At 44.6% G+C, this 26920-nt stretch overlaps 1 protein-coding gene across 1 annotated transcript in view; it reads right to left on the reverse strand.

Annotated features, from left to right (window-relative positions):
* Positions 1–26920, reverse strand: part of LOC147684560 (metalloproteinase inhibitor 1-like) — a 71388-nt gene that overhangs the window by 6473 nt on the left and 37995 nt on the right. The window contains exons 2-4 of the mRNA XM_086940399.1: positions 20500–20652; positions 18668–18753; positions 13664–13772 (exon numbers count right to left, since the gene is read on the reverse strand). Coding sequence (XP_086796525.1) covers positions 13664–13772; positions 18668–18753; positions 20500–20617 — 313 coding nt within the window. The 5' untranslated portion in view covers positions 20618–20652. The remainder of the gene's footprint in view (positions 1–13663; positions 13773–18667; positions 18754–20499; positions 20653–26920) is intronic.

A 26920-nucleotide genomic window follows, 5' to 3' on the forward strand; every position in this document is an offset into this window, starting at 1 on the left:
ACTATACCTATGAAACTCAACGTAAGCGGACCTCCTTCCTGGCGGTCAAACGAGAGCTGCGGAGCGAGGGTATACAATACTCTCTCCTCTTTCCAGCGAGACTCCGCGTCATCCTTGATGATACGACCCAATTTTTTGAGACCCCGGAGGATGTTTGTGCTTGGCTTGAACTGTACAGGGCTGGCAAAGATGGCTTCAGATCCTCCTCCCAGGCGACGTCGGAGCCCGGACAACAACGGCGCTCCAAAAGGCTTCGGAGCCGCCGCGGTAAACCGGGCAAGCCCTCGACGGTAGAGACTTTGGCCGAGCGGCGAGGAGTGTTGGAAATGGTGTCCAACTTATCTGGCTCCCGGGGCGGTCCCATCGTCGAAGAATCGGAACCTGGCGGGGAGGGGGCCCACTCGGACACTGAGGACTCAGAGACGGACAGTGTTAATTTGCCAGTGGTTACGCCCGACTCAGCTGAGGGCATGCTGGATGGGCAGGGATGAACTCAGGTGAGCTGTTCCATTGGGGTGGGGGAGTGTTGCGGGAGGTGTGGAGGTTGTAGGAGTTACTGCTAGACCGTGCATCACCGATGGGGTCGGGGGGCCTTACTCTGCCTGATACTTATGATTTGGTGCTCGATCTGGTCTCGGCAGCCCGAGGCTCGGTGGCCAGTTGCTGGCGCCCGCCCCGCACTCGGCCCTTAAGGCATACCTGCGGTGGCTACCGTAGGGTTAGTTGGGGAAAGGGTGTTTACTGAGGGTGCAGTTTGGATGGGAACTGGATGGTGCTATTTGGGTCCTATTCTGGGGTGGGTGGGAAGGGGTTTGTTTCGAGGGGAAGTTTTGTTGTTGTTGAGGGGGATGGCCGCCATTGGGGTTGTATCGAATATTGGACGCTTTATGAATGAGCGATGTTGGGGGAACCTGGACACGACAATTTGGGACAATGGCTGAGATCACTAATGTAAAATGTGTCACTTGGAATGTGCGGGGCCTTCACACTATGTCCAGACGGCACAAAATCCACGCTTATCTGGTGCGTAGAGGGGTGCAAATAGCGTTGCTGCAGGAGACACACCTTACTAAGGCGGAAGGGGCGGCGCTACAGCGTAGATGGAGAGGGCAGGTTTACTACACCACATATTCAGCTTATGCGAGGGGGGTGTTGATCTGGATAAGAGCTGGGACACCCCTACAGGTTTCCAAATCTATGGTGGATCCGGAGGGACGCTACGTGGCTATTTCTGGCACATTAGGGGGTAGGGCACTGAATATTTGTTGCATTTATGCGCCTAACGTGGACCAGCTCGCCTTCCTGTCCGGGCTATCGGGCTCCTTGGCCCATTTCCTGTTGGGAGGAGATTTTAACTCGGTGGTGGATGTCGACATCGACCGCTCGCACCTTCCCCTTCCGGACTCCCCGGTCCGACGAGTAGCCAAAGGCAGGAGGGAATGGCAGGCTCAATGGGGGCTGACAGACATTTGGCGGGCACAGCACCCCCATACTAGGGATTACTCGTACTTTTCTGGTATGCACAAATTACATGTGAGACTAGATGGGTTCCTGGGGTCGGCGGAATCGGTGTCCGCGACCGTCCGATCTGAGTATTTGGCTAGGACCATCTCGGATCAAAACCCCCTGTTAGCGGATTTCAGGTGGTTTCCCGGGGTCCCCAGTGTACCCACTTGGAAACTGCGTCCCGAGATATTAGAGGATATAGTCTTCAAGGCGGACCTAGAGGATAAGATTACTGACTATTTTGCGACTAATGGGGGCACTGCGGGATCGAGGGCCTCGGAGTGGGATGCTTTTAAGGTGGTGATCAGGGGCTACTGTATATCCAAGAAAGTGGGAATGCGTCGTGTCATCCTTGATGACCTGGCCAACGCGGACCGGAAGCTCCGTGAGATGGAGCTTCACCGCCCCGGCCACCCGGAACTCCAAGAACGCACTGCTGCAGCGAGAGAGGCGGTGGCGGCGGAGGTCGAACGTTTGCGATGCTTCGATTATAAGGCCTATGTTACCAGGTCGCTCACGGAAGGGAACAGGTCGGGCGTGCTCTTAGCTTGGTTGGCCAATCCCACGCGCCGGACCTCCCCGACGGTGTCCATGCGCACCGCGGAGGGACTTGAGGTGCATACCCAACCGGAGATACTCGATTGCTACTTGCGCTACTATGAACGGCTATACTGCAGTAGACTAACCCGTGATCCTACCCTGATCGACGACTATTTACAATCCTTAGAGATTCCCGCATTGGAACCTGACATAGCGAAGGCCCTGGGCACCGATATAGAACTTGGGGAAATCTGTAGCGCCATAAAAGGGATGGCGAGAAACAAGACCCCGAGCCTCGATGGGCTCCCGGTCGAATTTTACTCCACCTACGTAGATCTACTGGCACCCCGACTATTAATAGTCTATAAGGAAGCGAAACGCTTGGGGCGCCTCCCCGGCTCGATGTGCAAAGCCTTGGTGGTCCCCCTCAATCCAATCAATCAATGACCTTTATAGAGCGCACTACATACCCGTAGGGTCTCAAGGCGCTGGGGGAGGGGAGGTGCCGCTACTGCTCGAACAGCCATGTCTTCAGCTTCTTCCTGAAGGAGAGGTGGTCTTGGGTCAGGCGCAGGTCGGTCGGGAGGGAGTTCCAGGTCTTGGCGGCCAGGTAGGAGAAGGACCTTCCTCCTGTAGTCGCTCTTCGGATGCTGGGGACGGCGGCGAGGGCGAGGTTGGCTGATCGGAGGTGGCGTTTGGGAGCGTAGAAGTCGACTCGGCTGTTGAGGTAGCTCGGGCCTTGGTCGTGTAGGGCTTTGTGTGCGTGGGTGAGGAGGCGGAAGGTGATTCTTTTGTTGACGGGGAGCCAGTGCAGGTCTCTCAGATGTCCGGAGATGTGGCTGGTTCGTGGTATGTCGAGGATGAGTCTGGCTGAGGCGTTCTGGATCCGCTGGAGTCTCTTCTGGAGCTTGGCGGTGGTACTGGCGTAGAGGGCGTTGCCGTAGTCCAGTCGGCTGGTGACGAGGGCCTGGGTGCCTCAAACCTGGTAGGGAGTCCGATGACCCGGCGTCTTATCGACCGTTATCAATGCTAACGGTCGATTATAAGATCCTGAGCAGCATATTGGCATCGAGACTGCTGGGGCACATGCGCTCCTTGGTGCATGAGGACCAGGCAGGATTTATCCCTAGACGCAATACAACCATGAATATTCGTTGCTTATTCCGTCTACTAGAGGAACCACATGCAGAGGCCGTTTGCCCCTTGGTCCTTTCGGTTGACTTGGAAAAGGCCTTTGACAGCCTGGAATGGGAATATTTCAGTAGAGTGCTACTGCGATTCGGTCTAGGAGAGGGATTCGTCAGATGGACCATGGTTCTATACGCTTCGGCGTCGGCCAGGGTGAGGGCGGGCCCGCTGGTCTCCCAACAATACCCAGTGGAACGAGGCACGAGACAGGGTTGCTCGTTATCTCCCCTACTCTTCGCGCTCGCGGTGGAACCGCTAGCATTATCGGTCCGGACCGGAGCTTATTTCGGCGGACTACGGACCTTGTCTGGACAGCAATATATCTCTCTGTACGCCGATGACCTGCTGCTCTTTCTTGAGGACTCGGGTAATGCTCTAGATGGGGCCGAGGAGGCTCTCACGACCTTCGGAGAGATCTCGGGCCTCAAGGTGAATTGGGCCAAGACCTGCCTATTCCCGGTTCGGAAGGGAGAGCCCAGGCCTGACATCACTAGGGTAATTAGATGGGAACCTTGCTGCCTCAAATACCTAGGAGTATATGTGTACCATGACCCAGCCGATCTTCTGGACGGCAATATAGCCCGCTGTATTCGCGCGCTGCGGAGTAACATGGACTTCTGGACCACCCTGCCGCTTTCGGCGGCTGGGCGAGTAGCACTATTGAAAATGGTGGCACTGCCACGGCTGATATATTATTTTAGAGCGCTCCCGATTTGGATTCCGCCGGCCACATTCCGGCTCTTGAGATCCATGGTGGTGGGGTTCCTCTGGGGATCGAGCCGCCGAAGGGTGGCACTCAAGACCCTGATGAGACCAAAATCGGAGGGCGGCCTGGCGGTGCCGGATTTTGAAAAATACTACTTGGCGGCTCAATTGCAAACCTTTACCCAAGAAATAGCGAGAGAGTTCCGAAGCCCGGAGGAAGGGAGAGGCAGGGGAATGCCCAGACACGTTATTTCCTACGTTGCATTGCGCCAGCGCTTAGCCCTGCAAGATCTTACGCTTGAGGAACGGACTATACGGCTGTGCTGGAATCGCGCCCACGCCTGGGGGGAGCTGAAACTCCCATATGCTCCGGAGATTCCATTGGGGATGTTAACGGCTTTGCCGCACGGTGGAGACTGGTCGCGCCTAAGGCATTGGGAAGATGCAGGGGTGCAGCTAGTGGGAGATCTTTATGAATATGGGGTGTTATTACCCTTCCAGGAGATTCTGGACCGTTTTGACGTCCCCCGAGGCGACTTCCTACTTCATACAGCTATAATTAGGGCAATTCAGACGCACTGGAAGAGGGGTATGGAGGAGCAACCAACATCATCGGTGTGCCAATATGCTATGATGTCCACGGGGACGGTCAAGGCAGTCACGTGTTTATATAACAGATTAATTAATGAAGGTCTGCCCCCGCTTGCCATACTGCGGAACCGCTGGGAAACCGATATAGGGAAAGATATACCGGAAACGACGTGGGCGCAACTCATGCGTCGAGCTTGGAAAGGCACACGCCACGCCCGGTTTCAATTGGTTCATTTTTATATACTTCACAGGGCCTACCTGACTCCGGCGAAAATCCAACAATACTTCGCCACAGACACGGCGGCCTGCCCCAGATGCCGAACAACCGCGGCGGACCTAATACACATGCTATGGTCCTGCCCGGCGCTGTCCTCCTACTGGCTCCTGGTGGAGGAAACCCTCACTGGAGTCACTGGGAGAACCTTGACATTTGACGCGGCGGTGGCGATCCTACATTGGTTCCCTCATACCCCTAAAAACAAAATATCTAGCAAATTTATTGACCTAGGGCTTATCCTCGCAAAAAGGGAGATAACCAGGCATTGGAAGGCACGAGTTGGTCCAACGGGAGCTAAATGGCACAATGAACTCCTTAAGTGGGCCACGGGGGAGAGCGCCCTGCGATACCAGCTGGCGAGGCGACAACGGAATGAGAGGGCGCTAGAAACGGCATTGGAATGGGAGACGTTAGTGCAGGCCCTGCGAGATTATAGCGCTTCCAGCGATTCCGAGAGTGATGACGCAGCACAACCTGAGTCCCGCTAGGCACCCATAACACTGGTCTCCACGCTGTTCCTTACGGTTTCTTCCCACACGCTCTTTCTACATATACACCACACTGACGGCGGGGCTGGGTGGGGGGAGGGATTGGGTTGGGTGGGTGTTGGGGGGGGTTGTTTCTTTTAGGATGATCTAGAAAAGCAGATGAAGATCGCCCATTTATCCAGATCAACCTCAGCAATATGCCGGATCCCCATATGAGACTTTATAGCAGGCGCCGCCCGACCCTCGGGTTGCGGGCTGAATGGCTGTGCATACAAGGTGTTTCTCCACGGGGGATCGGTTGTTTTTCTTTTTCACTGCGGCTATATTGCTGATCTGTCATGTAACTTTGGCTAATTCCTGCAATAAAAATATATTTAAAAAAAAAAAAAAAAAAAATGAAGGCTCCGTTGAAAAAGCCTAATCTTGACCTGTTGGATTTCGCAAATTACCGTCCAATATCTCGCTTACCATGGATTAGCAAAATCGTAAAAAAACACACAAATCAGTCATTCTCCCAATTTTTAGAGAAGTATGACATCCTGCATCCGTTATAGACTGGATTCAATCTTTTCCATGGCACTGAGATGGCCTTGCTGACAATGGTTGAAGAAGCAAAAAGGCTACTTGATAAGGGTAGCTCAGCCGCAGTCATCCTCCTAGATCTGAGCTTTCGATACCATGGACCACAATATTCTTGTGAGGTTATTACAGAATGCTGGCATTGAGGAAACTGCTCTTGGTTGGTTGAAGTCTTATCATGAGGATAGGACAGTACAGATTTGTGACGGAAACTGTACCTCAGAGAGTTTTCCACTAAAATGCTGAGTTCCGCAAAGCTTGATGGTAAGCCCAACCCATTTTAATGAATATCTGAGACCTCTTGCAGAGATCGTCCTCCCTTTTGCTGAGAACACACAGTTGGTCTTTTCACTCACTCAGATAGATGGCTCAACAGCACCTTCTTTAGGACTCTGTTTGGAAAAGCTTGCACATTGGATGAGGAGCTATTGTCTGAAACTGAATGGAGAAAAACAGAGCATATGTTTTTGGGCAACAATACAGACCACCTTTCACATTTGAGCTGGCCAAATTGTTTAGTTTCAGTTCCATCACATAAACTGGCAATAAAGAGCCTAGGGATGTGGCTAGATGAGTCTCCTAAATCTGATGGTGGTTAAACTAGCTGCGACCTGCTATGGGATGCTAAGGATGCTGCATAAAATATTACCTCTCCATCCTCCCCCTGCATCGTGGTGCAGGCACGTATTCCTTACCTGCCTGCACTGTGGGAATTTCCTGAATTTGGGAGCTCCTAAAGACACAATCAAAAAAATACAGGTGGAACAGAAATGTGCAGCATGATTACTGTATAATCTTCCAAGACATCAAGCTGCACGTCAAGTCCTGCATCTCCTACACTGCATATAGCAGAGCGGATTAAATGTAAATCCCTCTACATCATGCACAGGTCACTGGGGGACAAAGGTCCTGCGATCACCAGGTCATTGCTTTCCTTCAACAAACCGGGGAGATCGCCGCAATCCTCCAATACCTTCTTCACTAAGATCCCTTAGATTAAGAAAGTAAAATCGGGAAGGCGATCCTTTTCATTCAATGCATGTAAGGTGTGGAACACCCTTCCTCTCCCTCTGTGAGTTCTTGAAAAGGAGTTCAGTCCATAAGGTACTAAAGACCAGGCTGTCTCAGACTGCATTTCAGTAATTCCCTTCTTTTTTAGCTGCACTGACAGCGCTGCGAGTTCTAAAGGTAGGCATGCACTATTTAAGTTTGTTTAAAAAAGAATAGAATAGCTGTAAAGAATCATGGATTCAGCAAAAGCAGATGGGGTCTTATCATGATGGGCTTTACTAACATAGAGCCAAGTTACTGCTTTTATGTGGCTGCAGTGTTTAATTGATTCAACCCAATATTTCTCTGATTTAGTGCTTTTTTTTTTCAAATAGTACAGCTTGGAAACAATGAGCTAGGTTTGCCCTTTTCTGTCTCTGAGCTGTGCTGTAAGCACTCATATTAAGAAGTATCCAGTTAAATAAATTCAGTGTATTAATATCGGAGAGTAGTGGGGAGTCAAAAATACACAAAAATCACTAGTTCAACAAAATTAAAATCTGTATTGTGTGTGTGACTTTACAATGGTTAGATGTGGAAGTTGACATAGGGACTTTCCGGCGCATTTAGTGATATCTGACCTGCAGGGAGGCTGAACTTAGCTGTGAACATACATACACTGACGTTTGATACAATGTATCAATGCAGGATCTCTGAGCTAAAAGGCTCTCTTTTTGATGGATGTGTAATTTCCTGAAACATTGAACTGTGAATGAATCACTTTATCATAAACTCTTGACTATTTTGTGAACATTGTTTGATACATGACAACTATTGGCATTAGGGACACTTTTTGATTAATTGATTTGCAATATGGGACACTTATAAAATACTTTTTGGCCCTCAAGAAGAGGATTCTATCTGTGAGATATGTGTACCTATGATTTTTTATTGTAAAAACTTCATGGAACTTACTAGTATAGTTTATTGTTTTACTTGTTTGATTGGATGAGTTTTTCAAATAAGAATGTAATATACTTGTTAATAAAATGTTCATCGACGAAAGCAATACAAATTCCCAAAACAAATTTGAACTTTGTTTAACTAGGGATTTTTGTGTATTGTTTGACTCCCCATTTCTCTCCGATATTAATTTAACGTATTTGTCAGATAGTGGGTGAGTGCGCAGGGGTGGTTTCTTGTAATATCGAGTGCCCCCCCCCCACTACTTTTTGCCACCATTTTGACTTCTAGGTGCTGGTTTTATGACTCTGACAGCTCACTGGGCTCTGCTAACCAGACCCAAGGCCTGTGCTCTGATTAAAAGTACATAGTTAGGTATAATTCAAGTCAAGTCAAGTCAAAATTTGTATAGCACACAACTCACCCAGAGGGTCTCAAGGCACTTGAGGGAGGGGGTGTACGTTACTTATCGAATAACCAAGTTTTTAGTTGTTTTCCAAAGGAGAGGTGGTTCTGTGTGAGGCGGAGGTGGGTGGGGAGAGAATTCCGGGTTTTGGCCGCTAAGTAGGAGAAGGATCTTCCCCCCATGGTGGATCTTTGGATGCGAGGAATCGCGGCGAGGGCTTGATTGGATGGTCGTAGTTGGCGGGAGGTTTAGAGCCCCTGTAGATTTCCTGCACTAGAGTGTGCACTACTGTGTTGCCTGCAGTCATGTTAAAAGCCAACCATGCCTTGCATGCAGCATTTAAATGATAATTATATGCAAATTCTACTTTGGAATTAAAGACACTTCCTAGGTAGTAATCTATGGTATTATTACATATAAGTCACCCCTAAGGTCTCCTCTAGGTGCCCCAGGGGTAGGGTGCCATTTAACTATAAGCAGGGACATTATAAAAGATGTGAGGGAAAAACTGCCAATTTCGTTTTCTCCCTTTGTAGCAAACAGTTCCATAGGCTAATAAATAATATTTTATGTAAGTACATGTTGAAAGTAAGGAGTTAAAAATGTCATTCAAGGACTTAAAATGATAGTTGTGATAAATCCAACAACTTGCCACGGTTAGATTTATAATCACTATCACAGACTATAAGTTATCAAACTCTCTTTTCTGTAAGCCAAATCCAGCGTTCCAGCTGCCCTCTCCTGGTTGGTTAGCATCTGCCAGGCAGAGAGCCAAGCTGTCTTAATGAGGTGTGAAGTAGCCTGCTAGAGAGACAATGGATTTTCTGTGGGACTGTGTGTCAGAGTGCATACTTAAAGATAGTTCTCGAAAATGCCCTTTGTGAATGGCCAAAGTCGTAAACTGAAAACATTTGGTCTAAACTTGGACCAAACGTCTAAGTTTACCTTTGTGAATTGGGCCCTGGATTTTTGTTGTTTTCGTGGAGTTGGATTTTTATTGTGTGTTGTGCCTTAATTATTTAATGTATTGGTGTTTTTTAAATGCTTTACTCACTTGCCTCCTACGTTACACCTCTCAGCTCTTTGCCAGCTACCAAGGGTTCAGCAAGGGAATAATTTATTGGGCCCTTGACTGACCCATTTATTTTGTTTGTTGCCTTATTAACGGTGGAAAGTCATTACCTATCACTACTAATTTTCAACCTTCCAACATTTGGCATTTGAATTCACTTTATGCGCTGCAGGCTCAAATAAGCAGGCACTCAGTACAGCATTGTGATAGCAGAAAAGCTCATAACTATATGATTGTGTAGTGCATACACTGAACTTTAGCATGCACTGCCAGCGACCTTTGATGCACAGCAGGTCTGGGATCCGACTGTCATTTTGTTTTGTCTGTGCTAAGGTTTAACACAAGATTGAAATAACTCACATCCCAAATTTCGCTTCCAAATTACAAATATTAAACCTTGCATCTGAGAAGTCATGAAAGAAGTGAAAATCTCAGCAAGGTGCCAATCAGAGAACATCTTCAACTTATAAATATAGTTCCCTTGATGGAAAGAAATTGAGGCTCAGATTTACTAACATTTTGTATTGTGGTTGCTCCACAATGCAAACTGCTAGTCAAGGTTTGCAAAGCCACACAAGGGCTGATTTGCGTTGCAATATGTTGCTTGCATTAAAAAATAAACTAACACAACACAGTGCCTTGAGGTGTGTTGCTTTACACTGCATCGGGTAGACATTACATGGGAGGAGAATGGGCAGTCCTATGCATCCACCCATGTACTGTGATGCAAACCCTGATTTACTAAAGGCATTAATCCTGGGTTTCTGAAAAAATGGTGTGCCTACCCGAGAGAGAACAAATATCTTTATTTCACCTTGTTACTTCTTTCTGTGTGTGCTACACTCTGCAGCGCACATACAAACAGGAATACGCCTCTTGGAACATAGGTTTGCAGGGAGATATCCCTTATGTTGTCACTGTCTGGGAGGAATACACAAAGCCCAACCTGCACAAAACAATCATGCCCGTAATTCAGGCACAATTACAACTTGGCGCAAGGGTGCCTGCATTGGCACTAGCCGTCATTATGTGCACCAGTGCAATGCGAGAGCTGTAGTGCACCATGTCATAGTAGATATGGCACATTTCTGCTCTCTCCCTTTCACACAATGCATCACAGCAAGTTTCTGTGCTGCATAATGTAGTGCTGTACCTTTATTTTACTTACACTGCTAAGCTCAGAGATGTGATTACACAATAATGAACAGGCAGTGATATCCAAGGCTAAAAGCTGATCCTGGCAAGGCAGACTATGCCTTCCATTCTTCCTAAAGTTGGCAAATCGGGGACCTTTAATTGGCTAATAGTAGAACCTGTTATTTTCAGCAACAATGAATAAAGGAAGCATTATATCTAATATTAATTTCTTGTCAATAGAAACAGCAGTGCAATAATAAACTCACTTTCTCACAACAACAGTAGTCTGGGAAGACAGGCACGGACATTTTCTCACGCATATCCAAAAATTAATGAATGAAAATAACTATTTAGCAAGCATTTACCCTCAAAAAGTGTGTCCTGGCACTTAAGCTAGGAAAAGGGTCAGTGTCTGATGACATCCTAAACACCAATCCTTGAGTTCTGTTTTAGAATGGCAGGTGTGACTGTCCTGGGTATGATAATTCCAGGACTTGGCTGCCAGCGGACGAGCACTGGGATTTATGGAGGATATACCTTTCAATAAGAGCATGAAGATATATTGGTGCTAAATTACGCGCACTCTTATCACACAGGCAGAGCGCATTCAAAATGAATCTTTTAGCCACTAGAAGGGAACTCAGGGAGATCAAGTGATGAGAAATATCAGAGTTAAAAGAGAGGCCAGGTAACAGTCGAGCTGCTGCCTTTTGGACTCTTGGCCATATCATCAACAGATAAGATGGAAGATGTGGAAACAGTTTGTAGCACTCATCTGGACTAGGAAGAATAGGAAACTGAATCATCACCTTCTGGCTATCTGCTGAAATCGATGGCATGATTGTTCGCACATAATAAGTAAATGGTGGAAGCAGTAGGGAGTTATCTTGGTGACTTTGCTGATGACAGATAATCCTCAAAAACTACACCCAAAAGAAGACAAAGCATCCAATGAAGAGCACCTCCATTGGGTCAACATTAAGCTATAAAAAGTGAAACTTCATCTATGAAGCCACTGACGATAGCAGGCACTGAATCTGCCCCAGACTATTGTAAATGACACAATGAATGAGTGAATGAATGAGTACAGATTTGTGGTACACAGTCAAAATATCGAATTTTTAATTTCGACTTACACTTATATCGAGTTGCTAATATTGAAGGGACAGAATATCGATGTCCAGAATATCGATGGCAAGAATATCGACCCTAAGGTAAGTAATATCGAAATTACTTATATCAATAGCATATATATCGATGTAAGTAATTTCGATTTACTAATATGTGTTAGAAATTTTAGTTAAGTATTTAAATTAATTGTTATAATATGTGTTTAATATGTTTTTATAAATAAAAAATATATAAAAGTAAATTATATGTTTTACTACCAGAGTGGGTTGTGGGTTTTTAGGGGAATAGGGTGGGAAGTAATTTATTTGTAATTAAATAATAATTTTTTAATGATTAATTTATTTTTCAATTAAATATTAATTGGCAATGATTTATTTTAATTGATTAATTGATTAATTATTTGATAATTTATGTATATTTTTAACTAAATTATATGTTTTACTACTGGAGCGGGTTGTGGGTTTTTAGGGGAATAGGGTGGGAAGTAATTTATTTGTAATTAAATAATTATTTTTTAATGATTAATTTATTTTGCAATTAAATATTAATTGGCAATGATTTATTTTAATTGATTAATTGATTAATTAATTGATAATTTATGTATATTTTTAACTAAATTATATGTTTTACTACTGGAGCGGGTTGTGGGTTTAAAGGGGAATAGGGTGGGAATTAATTTAATTGTAATATTAATTAATTTTGGGTAAAGGAGTATTTTTAGGGTTCAGGGTCAGTTTTGGGTTTTTGGGTAAAGGGGTATTTTTAGGGTTCAGGGTCAGTTTTCAGTTTTTGGGTAAAAGGGTATTTTTAGGGTTCAGAGTCAGTTTTCAGTTTTTGGGTAAAGGGGTATTTTTAGGGTTCAGGGTCAGTTTTCAGTTTTTGGGTAAAGGGGTATTTTTTGGGTTCAGGGTCAGTTTTCCCTACTGTTGCACCCACTGGAGTGGGAATAGTAATTATTGTTAATTAAGTATATATTATATATGATTTAATAATATTATTTTTTTTATTAAATATGTATTCTTTTTTTTTTTACCATTATTAAATATATTTAAATATGTTTAAGTAATTTATAAGTATTATTTACAGTATTTTTCATTTTATTTTAAACCCCAAAAAAACGATATATTTGACAACGATATTTTTAACATCGATATTATTTTTTCAATATTTTGGTATTTACCATGTTGTACATAGGGCGTCGATATTCTTGCAATCGATATAATTACGCCGATATTTGTGTAGGTCGAAATTCTGTCTGTCGAAATTCTGTCATAGATCCCAGATTTGTATAGCGCTGGCTACCCAGGGGCATCCCAGCGCTGAACAATTATTTTAGCATCATCAGCAGAAGAAATTGGAGAAAAGGCAAAGCATTTAATGAGAAGAGCTAAAGTGGTTGATCAAGTTGATCAGAGTAGGACTAAGTGAGGAACCCTATAAAACTTCACAAATTAAAGCATTAAAGACAGAAACAGAAGGAGATGCAGGGCAGCCTGTGCTCTACCTGAAGGAGAAAACTGTGACCAATGAAAAAAGTACCAAAGCAATAATTCTAGCAGGATGACAGATCATGACATTATGCAAAAGAAAGAGTATCAAATGCTGCACTCAGATGAGAGTTGCTCAGCCACTTTGATCTAAAATCAAATATGACTCTCTGGAACTCAGTCCGGGGGCTACCGCTAATATCATAGGAACTGGTAATGGGGCAATCCAGGTTCTTCATCTCAAGGAGGTCCATGTGGGTACTTGCCATCTGCAAGATAGCCACAGGGAGAGTACCTCCCACCCAGGACAGGAATTCCATGGGCTGCAGAGTTGGCAGAAGGGGAGTTGCAGTGACTGTCTTTGAATTAATTACCAAAACATAGTGTAAGGCTGAGCCCCAGCGTTGAGGTCACAGATCTTTCAGTTGACATGGACTTCTCGAAAACAGAACTTTGTTCATCTTTCTTTCTGCTTTTGAACTAGAAATGTTATTGAAGCAGATCCACTACAGGCAAACCTATCATAAAAAGCAACACTGAGAACTGAAAGAATGCCAGGTAGGGCTCGAAGGGACTGACAGATGTAATTCACAAAACACTTACCTACGATGAGGCAGTCTGTGTTTCTATAGTTGAATGAGATTTCACATGTTGTTTTAACCAATCGGGAAACAAAGATGACATTTTTCAAAAAAGCTCCTCCCTTAAAAACCTGAAAGAGGAAGATGAAAGTATGTGTATTACATTTTTTTGTAAACTGAAGTGTCAGCATATAAACAGCATAAAAGATATCGCTTGGCACGAATAACCCTATTCAACCTGACCATGAAAATAAAATGGATCCATGCATGCATCAAGTTGCAGAAAAACAACAGTGTGCACAGCTGTGCCAAGGTACAGCTGATGTATTCGACTATTTTGCAAAAGACATCTCACACAGCACCAGGATGTAATAATTTGCTTTGATTGTGTCCATGTCCTTAGTAGTCCACTAGTCAGTAATGTCAGTGGGTTCAGTACAAACTCTTTCTGTAGCTTAATATCACCCCTATTTTGGTCAAGGCAAAAGGGGGTGGTTTAAGCGATCCTCCATTGCCCATGTGTCAATTGCACATGTGCTATTTGCCCATGTGTAAATTACGTAAATCTACTATGTAATGTAATGGTGTCTTGTAAAGCGCAAGTATCACGCCGCCATGGGGTATCTCAGTGCCCGAGACCGCTGGGGAACCCGTCCTGGCTTTCCCTGTGAGATGGTCCCTGCTGGGTATCTCCAAGGAGAAACCAGGCATCCCAAGCGTATGTGGGGGGCCGTTGTGGAGATAAGGCACGCTAATGCCCAGAGTTGCCGAGTGTGATCCCTGGTTAGAGTAGGCACCGAGGCGAGAATTATCGAGTCCGCTGACCCTGGTCCACGACCCTGCCGCGTTGGGAATTGAACCCTGGTCCCGGGCCGTCCTCTGCTTCCGGGTCTGCCACCTCTAACCAGTGAGCCACACCACTCCACTATGTTGAACAAGGATTCAACAGAAGAAATCGTTTGAGTGCCCAGGGTATCTGATGTTAGGAGCGGATTAGAGGCTTCACTATCTGAAGCCTAATTATTATTGAACAGTGGTGCTGCAACTTGTGGTGTATGGGTTCAGGGCTGAAGGTTGTGATCCAATTATGATGAAAAAGGCAGTGAGTGGCAAGTTCCTAATATACATTCCAGTGTTATCAGTCATGGTCTCTCACCTACTACACTGGGCCATAGAGACAACACAAAGGGCCTGATGAAGACTTTGACAGTGTGACGCTGGGTCCTCCCCACTATATCTAGAGCACAATGTCCCAATAGGTACCAATAGATAAGGCAATTTCAAGTGTGTATGCATCAAGCATTACAGGCAAAGGACAACAAGGAGTCTCAATTCATTTGAAAAAGGCTTATTAATCACCGTTGTTGTTTCAAATGGGGATACAGTTAAAAAGCAGCACTGTACATGAAAGCATTCATGAGACAACCCAAATGGCACTTGGTGACAAGGTGATAACAAGGTGAAAGTGACGACGCAAGTGAACGTGGTGAACAGCGTGATCGGGGCAAAGTGACAAGGAATATACAGTGAAGGCTTAAAAATAAATTCACATTATTTCAATATTTCAAGTAGAACACAGTTATGAGCCTAGAAGTAATGCGCCAGAGAATTGCGCTGCAGTGTCGACGGCGTTGAGCCGACACTAACCTCCGTACGAGTCGGTACTCGGACTACTGATTTAGTCTGCTCCAGCGCAAGAGTCACTCAGGCACTGTACCGGCTTCGATTTATGATACCTGAACTCCCGCAGGACGGCCCACAACTCATTCCTTTGATCGCCTGCATCTAAAGCTCCTTTACGACTGGTAACTACCCAGTACCAGCGTTTTTCTTCAATTTCAGCACTCCATCAATTGTCAACCCTGTCCTGAAGAGGATCCCAAACCACTGAGGATCGAAACGCCGTCGACACTGCAGCGCAATTCTCTGGCGCATTACTTCTAGGCTCATAACTGTGTTCTACTTGAAATATTGAAATAATGTGAATTTATTTTTGAGCCTTCACTGTATATTCCTTGTCACTTTGCGCCGATCACGCTGTTCACCACGTTCACTTGCGTCGTCACTTTCACCTTGTTATCACCTTGTCACCAAGTGCCATTTGGGTTGTCTCATGAATGCTTTCATGTACAGTGCTGCTTTTTAACTGTATCCCCATTTGAAACAACAACGGTGATTAATAAGCCTTTTTCGAATGAATTGAGACTCCTTGTTGTCCTTTGCCTGTAATGCTTGATGCATACACACTTGAAATTGACTTATCTATTGGTACCTATTGGGAATTGTGCTCTAGATATACCGTATACCCAGTCCCAGTTTGGTTTATGGGTTTCACTCCTGTTCTTTTTCGGGTCCTCCCCACTGCCACACCGCAAAAGCTGTGGTTAGATCCTCTGCCAGATGTGGAGATTCCTTCTCTCTGGTGGGCTGATTTTAGGCATTCCCATGGCACTGCATCTAAAAATGGGCACCGCAATGGGAATGCAAAATTCAGATCCTCCACGGCATGGACTGAAAAGTTAATGTTGTGCAGTAACTGCAGTACATGCACACAGGGGGGGCATATGGTGTGCACTCCCTGTCTGCATCCCCATGTTGAGGAGGAACCGGGGGCTCTGCAGGGCCCCCTTTGTATCCTGTCCGGCACAGTGTACATGAAATAAGAACCTCCATGACACCACCAGCGGAGAGGAATCTCGTAATTTGCTTGGCGGAACCAAAGCAGTCCCGCCATGCATATTGCAGCCTCCTGAATACCGCAACACCTCCAGGGAACAGCCACTGCTGTGGCGGTCCCACCATGCGACTCATGATAGGCTGGTCGGGATCCACCACTGCACCCCGAAAGTCTGGGGGTCTGTGGACCGCCAGACATGTAATCGAGGCCAAAGTCTCAACAACTGTGTCCCAAAATTGAAGATGAAAGTTGATGTAAATGGACAAATGCCCAGTTCATGATCATCATGCTCTCCTTAGTTGGATACCGATTTTGGATAGAAAAGTAGAACAAGATGGCTGGTGGTCAATGTGAATTGCTTCATTACATATGATGCATTTATGCCCACACATAGAAGACTAGGAGGCAGATTTACAAGCCCCGTACGCCACATTGCGCCGCCGTTGCATCACTTTTGTGAGGCAGCGGCGGTGCAAAGCCAGCGCCATGCTGCGGGTATTTACAACGTGATCCATCTAGGGAGATGCGTCACGTTGTAAAGCCCTGCGCCACTTGTGGGCATTCTGGCACAGATGGGGGCATTCCAGCGCAGGAACACCTCCTAAAAGTGGCTGAGTGAAATATACAAGATTTCACACAGTCACTTTTATGGCCATGCTTAGTCAAACCATGCGCCAGCTTGAAGAGGGCATAAGGATTGATGCAGCATGTTAGGCATAGGGGCAATCTGAGCCTTGCTGGATCTGCGTCGCGCTTGCAACGCGACTGCAGCAATGCGTCACCTTTATGGCAGCAGATGCGTCACGCATCTGTCTATTCTTGCCCCATGGTGCACCGCATTGTAAATGTGGTGCATCCATGGTGGCGCAAGAAGTGTCTACCGGAACGCAAAATAACTGGTGCATACCTGCTGATATTCAGGGATGTGCCGGTTATTGTAAATCTGCCCCTGGGTTTGGTGTTCTCACAAACCACTGTGTTTTCAAACGGGGCCAAGACTTTTCAATAAAGTACCCATTAGACAGCATCTAATAAATGAAACCCTGTGTTTAGACGGAGGCCGGGGTGACTAGAGGGAAGTGTTAACAGATGTTGGCCGAAACAGGGCATGTTAAAACGGCTATTCTTGAACAACTGCTTTTAACATATTCACATTATTTCATGAGCTCAAATATTTCACCTTTCATCATACAGAGACTACTTCAGATTTCCTTGACCTCGGCGTCTTGTGGAGGAAGCAGACTTCTGGAACACAAGGTGGGGTGTGGAGTGGTAGCCGCATTTCTAGTTTTGAAGCAGCACCAGGGTATCCTGACATTGAAGGGTGCAGCTGTTCAAATGTATAAACCTTGGGGCATATTACCAACAACTAGCGATAATTATCGCTATGTTGGTTTAGCGGCGATATTTTTATCGCTGAGCTGCGGCGATTTTTATCGCTTAGGACCTTGCTATTATCAAGGTATATCTCCTAAGCGATAAAAATCGGCCGAAATGCATGAATATCGCTGAAAAGTCAGCGACATTCATGCATTACTGAGCTAATGCTCTTAGCCATGTTATCCACCTACCATTGGATAACATGGCTAAGAACTGCTCAGGGGCAGGTGTTAGCTTTTGGAGATATTCGCGCTTAGCCCGAATATCTCCAAAAGTTGGTAATAGGAGACAGCGATGTTAGCGACTGTTTCCAGTCGCTAACATCTTGGCACGCCCACTTTGCATGTCATTAGTGATAAATATCACTGACATGCAAAGCGGGGCCCAAGATGGTCGCTATCTCCTACTAGCTGTCGCTAACTGGTGTTAGCGACAGCTAGGTAATAGGTAGATAATTTTATCTCCGCTTTCTTGGCTCTTAAAGCCAAAAAAGCGGAGATAAACCCCCTTGATAATATGCCCCCTTGTCTTTCAAATGTGGGAAAAAATGAAACAAGGAAGAGAGACTAGTGGGCCAGGTCTATCACTGAGTGGATAGAATAATTCCATTGTGACCTGTGTTATGACAGCTTGGAGAAGTAAAATGAGCATGCTCAACTGATGCCTCCATTAGGACGTTAATGAGAACTATGTTGATGAAGTCTGTTACAATTACTAGTTGAATGAAGGTTCGACATGCACAGTCCTGCCCCCTCTTTTTGGAACAGTAAAGCTGCAAAGTGTCAAAGCCAGAAAATGATCTGATATGTCTGTAACCAACTTCTGACATTAGATGGTCAAGGTTAATACACACCTACACTGCTAAATTTTATTTAATTATTGTATTAGAAAGATTTATAAAAATAGAATAAATAAATTAATTAAATTTAATATAGAGGGAAATAAATAAATGAATAATATCATGCATACCTCTTTTACTTGAATGTCATAGCCCTCGAATGAGAATCCAGAATCCGTAGTCGCATTTCTCTCAGATAGAAACTCTCCTTTTATCACTGTGTGACATAAAGCAGAACGTCAGCAGCGAATTCTCCTCACAGGTAATAGCTCTGGGTTTGTACATGGCAACGCGTTCCAGGACGAGAGCATGCATTGTCTGTTTTGGCCTTCAGGTTGTGCCCCAGATTCAGACGTGACCAGTCAGTGGACTTAACTGTGTTCTGTATGTGGATCATGGCAGAGTTATTGACATCTATAAGTCTTCAAAAGTGTTGTGTCACATATATCGGCCTTAAAAAGCAATGAGCGAGTGAGGGAGTAAGCAAATATAATGTCTGGAAAGAGTTTTTTGAAAAATTTCAGTGCAACTCTGTTCCAAGAAAGTCTAACTCACTGAAGGGGTTTTGGAATTGGCCCTGCCAGTAGCGCTGCAAGGGTGGCGGGGGCGGCAGCCTCCCCCCACTCTTACCTGCCGTCTCGGGTGGCAATCTCCAGCAACCCCCACACTTCAATGCGGCTACCGCGGGTCAAACGGAAGGATCTTGCCAGCACACCCGCCCGTCAATGCTGCCACCGCGGGTCTGCAAGTGCAGGGGCCGCCACAGTCTGCCAAAGAGCTAGCAACACCACTGGGCCCAGCTCAAGAAAATGCTGATGGAAGTTGGGATTTTTGCCCAATTTCCCTATAAAATGTCTGAAAAGCCACAGTAAATAGGTGACTTACATAGCCAGACAATCAACTACTACAAGGAGAATCATTTTTAATTTTCATATAACTAATAATTTTTCTATCCTGCCAATTAAAATCTGATTCCCAGTAATACATTATGACTGAGGTTATCTTTGCAATGTGGAGGGTGGAAAAGTAAAACACATTCACACACTTCACAATCTCTGGCTATAGACTATAAAACTAGAGAGTTGCTAAAGTTTCATACAGTAGTGATATCTCTTAGGTATAGGAGACTATAGATTCAGACAGCATGCAGGTTTCGCCCAGTTTGTATTGGCTGTTTTCTCAGACAGCAATAGTGATTGTCAACCCAATACCATGAATTACCAACTCAGAAATACTTGACTAACGTGCATTGCAAATGCGCCTTCGAAATGGAATGATTTCACTCAATAGGCTACACAGAATGGAGCTGCATGACTGGACTGGACTGAAGAGCAAAGCAGCAAAACAGGGTCCTGATTCTGAAAATGTTCATTGTCTCATACTTTTAGTAAATATCAAACTGAAGACAGAGCATCCTTGCGTGTCCCTACCCTTTGTGAATAAACAATCCATCATTACTTGACAGATCTTATATGACTTAACAGTATTGGCATTAGAAATTTTATGTATTCATCAAGTCCTCCATCTACACTGTTGCACCATTTTCTATCCCTTAAACCTGCATTTTAATAACCATTCCTTCATATAATTAAAAACATTGAAATGGTGACATGATGAAGTTGCACAAGCAGATAAACACATAAATGAAACTTTCCGGGCCCGATTCACAGAACTAACTTAAGACAAAATCCTAAACTTACTACTTTTGGTATTCACAGAAGGTAGGATTTTGTCTTAAGTTTGTCTTAAGACAGACTTAAGACAGACTTAAGTTAGGATTTTGTCTTAAGTCTGTCTTAAAACAAACTTAAGACAAAATCCTAACTTCTGTGAATACCAAAAGTAGTAAATTAGGATTTTGTCTTAAATTAGTTCTGTGAATCGGGCCCTCCATCACCAGAGTTATGATTGTTAGACATCTACTGCCAACTATGGTTTTGAAAACGTTTTGGAGAAGACTCACCAAAATCCCAATTGCAGAAGAAAGACTGTAGATGAAAATCCACACAAGAACAGGCCTCTGAGGGGGGACAGGCACTGAAGAGCAGAATCATGACGAGACTAGTCCACCTATGTTGCATGATTGGTGGATGATGCACTGGTACTTTTGGCAGGTCTATTGATCACATGAAAATCATCAAAACATTTTTCATTTCTGAGACCAATAGATGTTATACATTTTAACTTAACAATGATACAATGTCGCACAGAAACAGAGACCTAGGTGTTATTATTAGTCTAATTTACCCTTTACACCTTGTCTTACAGACATTTCTATAAAGCATGCACAAGTAAAGACAATAGTTATATCTTTAATGGTGTAATGCACCCAAACAACATTTATGTAGGCCTGCTAAGTTTTCAGTGCAGCAGCACATTAAAGTAAGACTTCCTTCTAGTTCATACCATTTGTCATGAACAAAAAGCAACACCTACTCCAAACCTGGCTCAAAAACATGGACCTTGACAGACTTAAACCCCAAATTTCACCCAATGCCATGTGTATAGGATTCACTCTGGACATGGATTGCATCTCAAAAGCAACACATCACCTAGATAATCAAAATGGCCCGGTACCACCTCTCTAATAAAGAAAGCTAAAACATTCTCACCACAAAGCAGCTACAGTACAGTTGATACACTAGCACTATTTCAAATTGATGGTGCCAGGATGTCATCATACTGGATAAGCTTTCTGGGATTGGGAAACACATACATTAAGTGGGTTACATTGCTTTACTCAAACTCCCAGGCTAGGGTGAGGACTGGATGATGCTTCTAGGCCGAAATTGTCCTACGGCGTGGCACCTAATTTTTGCCATTGGCATGGAGATGTTTGCATGGCGGCTCTGGCAGGTTATTCTTGCGTGGATCTCCAAATTTCCTAACTACGGGTTCAGACTGCAAAGTCTGCTCTATTCCTATTGGGCCGCCTGAAGTGCCTCTCTGTTGACAGCCTTCCAGATGCGTGGCTATCCTGGAAGGTAGATAGTGTCAAATATCTTGGCATTCAGGTCATACCCTGGGAACGTCGGTTTCAAGATCTGAGCCTGGGCCGAGTTCTTTACAACCTACACTCTTTTATTATATTTTGATTTACACTGAGACTGTCACTCATGGGAAAAATAGCCTTAAATACAATGGTGATAGTACAACAATGACTCAAAATGCTACATGGTACAATGTATGAAACTCCCTGAAAAAAATTGAGGTACTTCGATAAACTGCTCATACAGCTTCTCTGGGCAGGCAAGAGAAGTAGAATGTACCTCAGTACCATAAAACAACCATGGGATAGGGGTGGAATGGACTTATATTATCTGGCAGTACAACTACAATAAAATGTTCACTGGTTAGATGGTGAGCCTAATTGGGAACACTCCATACTGGAAGGCACACTTGATGGCCACCAGCTTGGGATACTGCTGATGAGGGATTGGCAAATTCCTCCTTAATTACCTCACGTGATGAGGATGATGGGCAGTCTCTGGGAGCGAGCGGTGCAACGAATAATTTGACAGGCACCTTCTGCTCTTGATTTAGATAGTTCGCCCCTTTGCACAAATGGCCAGCATGATGGTGATAGCTAGATGGCAAATGGGTAGATGTTAGATGCTCTCTGAACTCAACCAGTTGGGAAGTTTTATTACACTACAGGATGCCATCAAGACGTTCGTGGTAGGGGGCAGTCAATTCCCCCAGTATGCCAAAATAGTGGCCATGGCCCATCAGGTGTGGCTATCATACCCTAAGGCCCCTGCCCCACACAAACACTAGTGACCCTATTATCCATAGCACAAGATCATAAACTCATAACCACATTTAATAATTGCTCTGTACATACAGACAAATAACGCTGCACGGTATAGAGGAGACTTGGCAGGATCTCAGCGATGAGCATATTGTCCCTACTGACTGGCTAAAAATTCATGATAGGGGTGGTCTGGCACCAGAGAGATGGCAGCTGGTTGATGTTGCTCTGCGTCAGAACCCGGGGTGAATGATTCTTTCGAATGGTGAATAGGTCGCGGCACCCTGTTGCGTGTTTATCTAGGTTCCTGATCGATACTGTAACCTTATGCCCCTATTCGGCTATAAATCCATTTATTCCCTATATTGGCATAACCGTTCAAGTGCGATATTCAGAAAGTCATCTCTGGCCTCACACGAACAGAGCCACATTCCAGAATAGTTCTCTGCCACTCCCTTTGCAACCTATTAGTGCAATGACAAGAGCAGAAGTCACTATCTGATATTCCTAGATTAACACTCCGAGTTCTTCAACAAGATAAAAACTCAACAAACCTGGAAATCCCCGCTTGCTGTGTTTTGATTAGTAATGGAACTCTAATGAGCAACTGATAGCTATCACTTCCTAGTGACATCTTTAATTGACGTCTTATGTCCAGTAAACTTGCGTCAAACCAGGCACCTGTCAGGTATAAATACTACCAACGTTGCCTTAAGCAATTGCTGGTGTCCCATTGCTGTTGTATGCTGTATGCAGTACGCTGATGCTGCTGCTGTCCCTTTGGTGGTGAAGCTACTGATACCATTATCGCTGCTAAAGCGCGAACGATGGTGTGGTGAGCTTAGGAGCTGAACAGCCGTCCCTCTGCGAAGAGCCCAGCAGATTCCAGCTGCCGCGGACGCTGTCCCCCCGCCTCCTCCTCGATGCGCTGAGAAGAGACGCTGCCTTTCTCCTGCCGAGAAATCCAGCTCCAGCGTTTCTAGTCTGCCCTCGCGGGTGACTGGGATACCGAGTTTCCCCTGAAGGAGATACCAGACCTCCATCATTCTATTCAGAGGTATGGTGTTGACTAAACCCTTAGAAGAGAATTCTTGAAGCAAACCTTGGCAAAACCAACTTAACTTAAAGCTAATTACTTACTCCCCTTCCACGTGTTAGGCTTAGGTCAGGCACACTGGGGTAGGCTTAGTTAGAAGCACCAGTTGAGTATGTTAGCCTAATGTATATATGACTGTATATATGTTTTATTACTTTTAAACCATTGTATGGCTAAGAAACCATATCAATGCTTTTACAGTATTATTTCACAATACTTATCTTACTGTACGTACTTTTTATAATAACAAGTCTTGCAATTGTGGCAATACATTTCTCTTGTATGAGAAGAAAGACTGTTCAATAAATGTTAACCCTTTATTGACAAACGCCCGTCTCTCTATTCTCTACATATTGTGAAAGTAAACTGCACTAACCTGACTGAGTGAAATACCTGTCTATTGTTTCACACGACCCTAGAGATTGACTCTTGATCTGAGGAGCAAAGTTGTCATGTTGCACGGTTGTTGGAAAGCTGAATCCCTTCTTGTCTGTGCCAGGGAAGCTGATCACTTCCCATGCAGAGAAGAAAGTTTCCAGTGACCTCTGAGCTAGTTGGTAACACACCCAATTAAGTTTAGCATAGTCAGTAATATCCGCAGTTCCACGTCGATACTACTGTTTATGTTATTCCAATGCGCAGGGCCTAGTGGGAAACTAGGAACTACACTACAACCCATTTCGTGTGAAGAATCCTAAATATGAATGCCTCCTGCTGCAAATTAAGCCCTTCTAACTCCGAGGTAAGACCATGGTGTTGCGTAATTTCCTCTGAAGTTCGGCGCGTATCGGTGACTGGAGATACTGCTGCCATTTTGTCATATCTGTGCAACACCGCCACCACTATGAGGAACATTGTCTGAAGAGGAGTATGTTTGGGCACACTGTAAATCTCTTTTTCCTGGGCTGGCTATGTGTTTTGCAACAGCTGTCTTTCCTATGCCATGACTGTAATGTGTTTTGCTACTTCCAATATTAGCAGTCCTCAGTATCCATGTATTTACTAATTTACCTGAGGCGAGTCACAATTTCAGCTGTTCAGCCCTATACCATTTGGAATTTTTCAATTGAAGGTTGCTCTTCTGTTGCGGTACAACCCTTGTCTGCAGGGAGAACAAAAAATATAAGAGGGGCTGCTTCCTCTTCATCTTCTTCTTGTACTCCGCTCTCTATGTCTACTATAATTTCAACAGAGAAACCCTTTCTCTGTGTTGCAAACCGACATGGAAGACTCTGAGCAAGTTGTATCTCCATGCCTTACTGAAAAAATGCTCTTTTTAACAACAAGGGACCCCAATACAGTCAGCCAGGGACCTTGGGGAGCAGTTTTTTGAAACAACAATGGTCCCGTGCATAAAACAATTACCAGTCAATAAATATAGACAAAATCAAATCTATATTTTGGAAAGACTTGTCCAGCCGGACAGGGGTCCTTCAGGTTTACTGAATAAACAGAAATTACATAAGTAGAACAAGAATACCTTCCACAAAACCCCTGTGTGGTACACAAGCCTGTGCCCAACACTCGCGGGGTGATTACTGTTGGTAAAGATAGGAAAGGTTTGAAGGCAAAAACAAGCGTTTTTCTGTTTACAAATACATTGTGCAGAAAATATCAATTAGCACCGTTACAACAATCTATACAATCAAACATCTGTATAGGGTGCATGAGCAAGTCGACGGCGTTTCGGTTCCCCTAAAGGGTTATGGGAACCATCATCAGGTCAGACAGTTATATTGCCTTTTTCATTAAACCTTAATTTGCCTAGAAGAAGGAAAAATACATACTTTAAAAAGGGGAGAATTAAAACACTAAAAAACAAGAAAGAATTGTGACTTCTTGTGCACCGTGCAAGGCTTTGTGTGCCAGGTGGATACCGCGTTAGAACTATGAGAAGGGCAGTGGTAGCTTTACAGTAGCCCTCGATGTTAAAGTCACGAGTCTAGATCATCTAACCCGTGCCTATTAGACAGTGGCGAGTGCCGCGTTGTGATTGCGGAAGGGGCGGTGGTTGCTTGACATAAACGGTCTATATTCTAAATGGTTTCCGGTTATGCGTCTAGTTTGTCTATAGTAACCAACAACGTGCACGTGTGGACTGGTAGTCTAGTAGTGCCTGTGAGCTTAAATAAATATCCTTCGTGTGAAAAGGTGGGGGATTTTTGCTCTGCTTACCGAGGCAGTGCGCAGCATATCATTACGTACGAGTAAATACTCATGTAGTTCGATTCTGCAGCCCTGTATAGGGAATAATGCTGCATATTAGAGAGACGGGTTGGAGTGACGCTCAAATTAAGGAGCAACATGCATGTACTCTTACCCAGTTTAGGCTGTAGTTGCCGCGTTACAGAATCGTAACCGGTCGACGCCAGGGTAAGCCTGTATTAAAATAAGGATTCGTTTCAGGGATTTAATTCCACAGCTACCGTCCCGGAATGTTACTTCACAGGGCTGTACACTTACCGATAAAGGCGGTCAAGACGATGTTCCCTGGCGTGCTGGTGTGCTGCAACCAGGAAGTAGAAAAAGGGGAGGGTGTGTTTGTGATTGGGCAGTGCTAGTGAGAAGTTTGGGCATAGAAATAAACAAGGGGTGTATTTTACCGTAGTCATCTTGAGTGATGTTATATGGTGACTAACATGCAAGGTGACAATTTTAAAATCATTTCCCGTATACTCGGAAAAGCAGAGTTTAAGCCATACAATTTTACAGAAACCTTAGTTTTGCATAATTTAGGACGCTCAGTTCAAAGATACCAGGTTCAATTTAAATACTCAGATTAAAGCAGTCCACTCCTCTTGTAAATTCAGCCCTGAGTTCAGGCTGTCAGTCTTCAATATCCACTTTAATTCCTCTCTGTTAAGCATCCGGGTTAAATCACCCCCTCTTGGTGGTATGATGGCCTGCGTGATGACCGTCCAGCGGATCTCATTCTCAGTGTGTCCTTTGTTTAGAAAATGTTCAACCAAAGGTGCGTTTGGAGTTTGGCATCTAATACGGCTCCGATGCTGTGATATTCGTAGTTTAATTTTTTGCTTTGTTTGTCCAACATATATGAAATTGCATGGGCAGAAGATTGCATAAACAAGGTTACTACTGTTACAATTAGTAAAAGTTTGCAGTACATTCCTTACATTTTTGTACACAAATTCTTTGCTTTCAATTGCAAAGTCACAAATCACACATGAACCGCATTTCGAGTGGCCCCGGAGAGGTGGTAGTGACCAATGGGCATGCAGTGTGACATTTCTACTGCTCGTTGTTGGTAATGCTGCCCTGACCAATTGGTCTTTGAGGTTTTTACTTTTCTTAAAAGCAAAGAGTGGAGTTTGCCAATTTAGAGGACCAGAATTCAGAATGTGCCAGTTTTTATTTATACATTGCTTGACACGGTTAGATACAGTAGTGAAAGTCGTCACACACACTATTTTTTCATTTGTCTGTTTTGGCTTAGGCTCTAGAAGAGTGTCACGGGGACAGTACCAAACTCTCTTCATAGAGTTTCTTATCAGGCGTTTAGGATAGCCTCTGGACCTG

Source organism: Lissotriton vulgaris, chromosome 10, assembly GCF_964263255.1.
Source record: "Lissotriton vulgaris chromosome 10, aLisVul1.2, whole genome shotgun sequence".
Lineage (NCBI taxonomy): Eukaryota > Metazoa > Chordata > Amphibia > Caudata > Salamandridae > Lissotriton > Lissotriton vulgaris.